Genomic DNA, 7212 nt, shown 5'->3' with positions numbered 1-7212 from the left:
TGTGGATAATATTTACAATTATGACATTTTACAATCAACTTTTGTGGTCATGTAAATTGTCTCACATTGCAACGCATCCTAATAGAAATGAGGGAATCCCTATATTATCCTAGTTCCTCTAACAAGTCCGAAACTAACGACATTATGCAGTTAGGTGCTCAAATGAAATGAATATATATTTTTTTTTATAAACCCCCTATTCACAGACTAACGTTGTTTTGGAGTCCTTTAAAAATAACATGTTTTATTAGTTTGTGTGTGCTGCCACCATTATCACAGTGAAAGTTATACCAGAGTGGTAAGTATATGTAAAACGGATGACTACACTTTCTTTGTTATAGGACATTGTCTAGTCTTTGCTTATGAAGTCTAATCCAATCATAAATTGTTTATTCGGACCAATCAGGAGGCACTGAATTTCCCCTGAAAGAAATTCACGTCGAGAACTTTGTTGAACTTCATTGTTAGGCTGTCAGTTCCGAAAGGGCTTTCGTAAAGGTCCACTATAAAACCCTTCTTCTAAAGGGAAGGGCCAGAAGAGAACTGTGAGTCTTTCCACTTGGATCCTATAGGCGAGGGGAAACTCCTTCAGTGAGAAAGGGCTCTTAACAATTACTTTTCCGTTACCCATCCAAACAGAGCAATGATGTTCCCTAATGCACTTGCGCCTCCCGCTATATGCCCAAGTCTTCTTCGATCGCCGGCGGCTCTCTCTCTGCCCCAGTCCTTGCATTCAGCTTTCCCCGCCCACTCGAGCTTTTTGGTGGAGGACCTGTTGCGGATCAGTCGTCCGGTGAGCTACTTCCACCGGACGATTCCCTCACCCAGCGTGTCTCCCCTGGCATCAGGAGCCACCACGCTGACCTGCAGTCATCACACTCACCAAGCTGTCATCTCCACTTTAGCACAGACAAGGACTGGTTCTCCTCAGACCGCACTCTCCATCAACCACGACCCTAACTATCTGAAGTTTGGAGTTAATGCCATCCTAGCACCATCAACGAGAAACGGTAAGATTATTGCGAAAGTATAGGCTAATGTAAAAATTGTTAAGAGTGAATTTAGCCTACAAACAGGCGAGCTGCTTTGAATTTATGCAAATGCATGGAGATTATGTATATTTTGTCTCTATGATTTAACGAAACGACAATTAATGTAAATGTTTCTTTCATTTTGAATCACAGCATCGTCTCCACGTTTAATGCATCATGCTATGCACGCAAAAGCCTTCCCTCTGCCATATTTTGACTGTTCGTTTCATCAGAGCATCAGAGCATCATATTTTCCAGGTAAATCCACTTAACCCTGTCATGCCCATGTATTCAGCTGATGTTGTTGAACCTAATAACAATCTGCCTTTATTAGTTGAACCTAAGGAGAATACAATCATTAGTTCAGAGGTTGGGAGCCGTAGAACGCCGTGGAATCAGTCTCGCCAATTTGATGCCCTATTTAGCAGTGCTGACATTTTGCATCAGTCCCCCTAATCTACAAATTAGCCGCAATTGTCATGGTCTAAATTTGAGGCGGATCCCCTCTCACAAGGAAGCTGCTGGCGTCTCTTCATTGCTTCTTTTTCCCACCGAGCCAGTGAATTTAGCTACTGATAACTCACAAAGCTTTCAGCACCATGACCAATTGGTCAGCTCCCTCCGGGAAGCCACACTTGACTTAAACATGCTGTTGATAGGCATTTACCAGTCATGGACTAATTCCCCATTAGAGGCTATTCACTATTTCAATATTCTCACAAGACCACATAGAGTGTTATGCATGTTTATGCATAGTGCTGTTGTGAGAAATCTAAAGTTAGCAAACAGTAAATGGCACAGGATCCTGGAGTAATGTAGTTCAAATATGACAGGCTAGCTAATGCTACAATGCTAGGTGTTATATATTTCAAGATTAAGAATAGCTATAGTGAATTCACACATCCTTTGGCTTTTGAATAGTCAACAATAAAGATAGTGATAAGAATAATTTAAAATGGCTACGCTATAAGGTACAGATCTGTGTTAAGAAGACTTATTTTAAGAGCAATAAAACAACTTCAGCCTTATGACTAGCTTTTTGTGTTGATTTAATGACAATGATGGGACAAAAATAGGGCCCAGCCATCACTAGGCTATTCTCCTGGACCCAATTTCCTAAAAGCATTTTTAAGGCTAAATTAATCGTTAGAACCTTTGTAGGAGCATCGCTAAGGGCTCTATTCAATCCGTATCACAGAAGTTAAGCGTTACAGCGTGGTTGAAATTTAATGGCAATGTTCACGTTGGCTGAGACAGCGTTCACGGTAAAAGCTGCATATGTCGGCTCAAAAGGAAATTACTTTTAAATGTAGCCCATTTGGCGCAATCAGTAACGCTTCAGCGATACAGATTGAATAGAGCCCTAAATATCTGAGCTGTTTCCCCAAAACAATCGTTATAGGCCTACTAAAGTTGCAATTGAAAACGCTCGTTATTTACCGACTGCCTCAGACCATGTAGAACAGCTAAGAGCGTATTTAGATGCTTTTTGCCCTTCGCGTCACTTCATATACAGCGGATTCCCAATAAACATATCAAGATGTGTAGGCCCTACAGTATCTGTCTCTCTGTGACCACCGATAACTTCAGAACGATGTTGCCTACAAATACAAATTAGCCTATGTCTTTGCAGTTGTTACAAACACGCGTAGGATAAAAAATGACTTAAAATGAAAACAGAGGGGACTGCATTCAAATATAAAACAGTAGGCTACATAGGCCTATTTTTATTCCCAATAGTTGACTTTTGAAATCAATATCATGTTCAATCTACTTAGTTATATTTTGCCAATTGTAGGCTACTGTATCATAGGCTGTAACAACATGTGCGCAATTATGTGCCAAATCTAGGCTAGTACTTTATTAGAGGGTAAGCCATTGGAATCGCTATTGGGAAACCGGGGCCAGATGATCTAGGCATGCGGTTGTGTTTAGTTTGAAAGTATAAATCTCTTTTGTGGCAGTAATATATGGCTTTAGTGTCCTGTCCTAAGCCTTTTTCAGTTAGTTCATTACTACACAATTACCGTTCACGCTTCATCAGCCCCTCTATCTTTCATTGGGGCTTTCGAAAGGGATACTCTGCCTTTTTACCATACCAATGCTATAAGGGACCAAGCAATGTGCTAATTAGCTGCTTCGTTCCAATTAATTCAGACGGACTGCATTTAAGAACTTAAGAACAAAAAAACCCGTCAATATTTATAGACTTCGAGATACTTTGCTTTAGACTACGAAATAATTCGCTTTTATGCACGTTTATCCCCCCCACCCACTCCCTGAAAAAAAGAAGGCTAGGCTACTTTGTTAAGCAAGGCTTACTTTGTTAGCCTATGTGTGCATTTCCTGGAATGACACGACGCAAAGCTAATGGTATGTTTTTTTCTTTTAGCATCCTCTTCAGTGGTTCCTATCCCCGGTACATTTTCATGGCCGCTGGCTGCAAGAGGAAAGCCCAGGAGGGGGATGCTACGACGGGCAGTGTTCTCTGATGTCCAGCGCAAAGCCCTGGAGAAAATGTTTCAGAAACAGAAATACATCAGCAAACCAGACAGAAAGAAGTTGGCTGCAAAACTAGGGCTTAAAGACTCACAGGTAAAATTAATAAAACAAAAATACAAAAACAACCAGTAGCCTAAGTGAATAAGACCCACATCAATGTAAAATATTCATTGTATGTATATTTGGATTACTGGCATGTTATAATATTATTAGAATAAACCATGACTAGATAGCCTTATAATATTTAATGTATTTTTCAAGGTGAAAATCTGGTTCCAAAACCGAAGAATGAAATGGCGCAATTGCAAAGAGAGGGAGTTGTTGTCCTCCGGAGGTTGCCGGGAGCAAACCCTTCCGACTAAGATGAACCCCCACCCGGACCTCAGTGACGTCGGGAAGAAGTCTTGCGAGGAGGAGGTAGACGCGTACAGCCCGCGCGCGGCCTTTTGCCGCTCACCATCAGAGCGCGAACTTTTGAACAGTGTGGAGTCGCACCTCTCTTCGCCTTGCAACTCCAGCAAGCACTCCGACTTCTCAGAATCAGAGGAGGAAGAGATTACAGTGTCTTAATTATGAATAATACACACGTTATGTTTGTATAAAGTTGTTGGGTCACATATATTGTTGCGTATATTGTATATATATACATTATTACCCAAATTAGATCCAAGCATCCTTTGATTTTAGTATATTATTTGTCCGTGATATTACCAATTCACCTAGCCCTATACATACATGTAGGGGCCATATTGGTTGTGGTAGATATTTCAGTGCTTATTAAGGGATTCACTTAGTAAATTAGATGTATTCTTGCAGCTTTTGCTATTTGTACCATATTTTGTAAGGGCCATTTTTATACCAAGAGGATTATACCTGATTTAAATGCTTATATTAGATGCATTGCTTTTAATCTATGTAGATGTTAAATCTATAACTTAAAAATAAATATATTATTTGTATGCTTTGTTTAAATGTTGTACTTTGAGAGTATTTTTTCAAATAAAACTAAAATGTAAAGAACGGCTGCTTTCTTGACAATGGTACAACAAACAGAATAACACTTAAATAGTTTCATTATATTCCCACTATAGCAAGTAAACAATGTTTGATAAGGTTTGTCACTGCTTTTCTTCTCATAAGAAAGACAAGAGTGTCTGAGAGAGTGCAGTGCCGTAGAAATGACAATGAAAAACTCTCCATCTGGGTTTTACACACTTCTACAGGTATTTTCATTTAACTAGGCAAGTCAGTTAAGAACAAATTCTTACTTTCAATGACAGACTAAGAACAAACAGTGGGTTAACTGCCTTGTTCAGGGGCAGAATGACAGATTTGTACCTTGTCAGCTCAGGGATTTGATCTTGCAACCTTTCAGTTACTAGTCCAACACTCTAACCACTAGACTACCTGCCACCCCAGTATAGGGCTATACAACAGGACGTCAGTCACATAGGTAGCCTAAATAATAACAGACCATTACATTATTTCCAACAATGCTACTGAGTTGAGACAATTGAAACGAGTTCAACACACTGAACATTGCTGAACAATATTTAAAACCACGTGAGGTCAAAAAAAAACTTTAACCATTTAAAACAACTTAATAAATAAACACTGGTTTATTGATTTCTCGATGAATTAAAAATATGAAAGATGGAAAGTACCGTGTTGTGACCAGATTTATTCTCACAGTCTCATAGTTGTTCACTCTTATAGAAAAAGGAACAACCTGTGGAGGAAGCCTAACTGTAGGCCTACACACATTACTCAGTAGTTTAGTAAAAGATGTACAGAATTTTTTTTGAAAACGTGGGATTCATGATCAAATATATACATCTTCACATTACAAAATAAAAATGTGCATAAACAAAATTCAAACTATTCAACAATTATCAACCACTAGATTCAATAGCATACCTTTCACGTCATTCCAACATCCTAACTGAGTGGGACCAAGAAAAGACAAACGACCACTTTGGTACCTGCAATACAAATCTTGACAATACTTAAAAATACAAGTAAACTGTTTTGGTTTCAGTCGAAAGTTCCAAATGAATGTTGCAAAGAATTTGTTACTAAGAACACTCATGGGATGAATAGCAACAACACTGACAGATAATGGGGACATTGTGAGGGGGAGCAACCAAAGTGGTACCTCGTAGTAGAGTAAGCTGCTCTGAGAATACTCAATTTTATGAGGGAATAAAGCCTAGTTACTCCAATACAGCACCTCCGAGGATCCAATTAACACTGGACGCAAATGGAACTGGTGCTAATTCTTCAGAGTGAGCGACTAGACACGGCAGCCTCCGTCTCAAAGCCATGCAGTCGCTCTGATCCTTTTCTAGCCAGAGACCTTTCAGATGTGGGTCTACATGTCCAATGCGCCTCTATACAGGGAAACACCGTGTTGGAACATTTCATGCAGGGATGGAGCTCTGTCTAGAGCTGAACAAAAGACAAACAAGGACTTTTGGGATACTGTCTGAAACGCTCACGAGGTGTAAAGTTCTCATCTTCCTCAGGAGAGCTCCAACAATCCGAAAAGTATCACTGATTTCAAGATATCCAAAACAAAAGCCTAGACCTTCTCGCTACCAGCTAGCTGCACATAAACGATGTGGAGTCATTTTCATCAAAGTACGAGCAAGTTAGCAGCCCCTAAACTCTGCACCGCCTCTATAGAAATCAAGTATATCAAAGGCATTGTCAATGCATGTGACCACCGTTGTTAATAAAGGCAGCAAGGCATCATTTGAAAGTTAAGCACCAAAAAGATGTCTCTTCACTAAGAAAATGCACACAGGTCAAGCTCTGTGAAGCGGAGTGACCGTATGTACAGTTTTTGCTACTCAGTTTGGACCACATAGCTATAGCCTAGATTAGGTCACAGTCAAGGCAACTGGTTTGATGTCTCATAAACTACGTCATTCATTCTATATGGCCGTGTCTTTGTCTGTGACTGTAAACAGACTCCTAATAAACACTGAACACAGTAGAAATACTGAGGTGAAATTATTCAGGCTGTTGAACTTCGACTGGGATTTCCATCTCGGGTTACCTGCACCCAGTACATCTATTTTTTATATTATGTATCAGTACACAGTGTAAATAGTGAGTTCCAACTGGTATATAAGATGCTCTGACTGCCTAAAGACATGAAATCGCAGAGGTCAAATTCTAACTTGAAATACATGACCGAACGTTGAACCTCATATCAATGGATGATTAACGCAAAAGGTATGTTCATTTAGGATGTGTCCCAGAGTGAGTACTAGCTGACAGAGGGAGACTCATAGTGTGTACTCCCGTGGTGAGTCCAGCATGTTGTCTTCATGGGGATCCTGGTTGCTGTTGGAGTCGCTGTCGTAACTCTGAGTGCTGCCGGAGCAGTGGGCTGCCTCCTTCAACCTCATCAGCATGTTCATCTGTGGAGATGTATAGAGGTCAGAGGTCAGATAGCTTGTCGCCTACATAGAGACACTCATGCTAAACATAAAGCCGCAGATAGTCTTTCAATAAGGTGCTTTTAAAGAGTATGTTCTTGGATACAAATATCAAGTCAAACCTTTGTTCATACAGACCATCATCACATACAGGATTATTGTGTAATGCCATACCAAACATACTTTCTTGATTATTTCCAAGTCCAACTATTTAGGTTAAAGGTTGTCAGAAA

The 7212-nt window shown here is 40.0% G+C and overlaps 2 protein-coding genes across 2 annotated transcripts in view; one reads left to right on the top strand and one right to left on the bottom strand.

The window, feature by feature from the left end:
• The first annotated feature begins 643 nt into the window (after nucleotides 1-643).
• Nucleotides 644-4103, top strand: LOC139416349 (homeobox protein DBX1-B-like). Its single transcript, XM_071164875.1, has 4 exons — nucleotides 644-1010; nucleotides 1185-1289; nucleotides 3424-3626; nucleotides 3795-4103. The coding sequence occupies exons 1-4, from the start codon at nucleotides 644-646 to the stop codon at nucleotides 4101-4103; spliced, it is 984 nt and encodes a 327-aa protein (XP_071020976.1).
• A 1030-nt stretch (nucleotides 4104-5133) lies between these two features.
• The window catches only part of LOC139407868 (neuron navigator 2-like), a 115217-nt gene continuing 113138 nt past the window's right edge, over nucleotides 5134-7212 (bottom strand). Inside the window, exon 38 of the mRNA XM_071151741.1 lies at nucleotides 5134-6961. Coding sequence (XP_071007842.1) covers nucleotides 6827-6961 — 135 coding nt within the window. The 3' untranslated portion in view covers nucleotides 5134-6826. The remainder of the gene's footprint in view (nucleotides 6962-7212) is intronic.

The sequence above is a fragment of the Oncorhynchus clarkii genome, chromosome 1 (assembly GCF_045791955.1).
Source record: "Oncorhynchus clarkii lewisi isolate Uvic-CL-2024 chromosome 1, UVic_Ocla_1.0, whole genome shotgun sequence".
Taxonomy (NCBI): Eukaryota; Metazoa; Chordata; class Actinopteri; order Salmoniformes; family Salmonidae; genus Oncorhynchus; species Oncorhynchus clarkii.
This window is presented reverse-complemented; position numbering and strand designations above follow the sequence as displayed.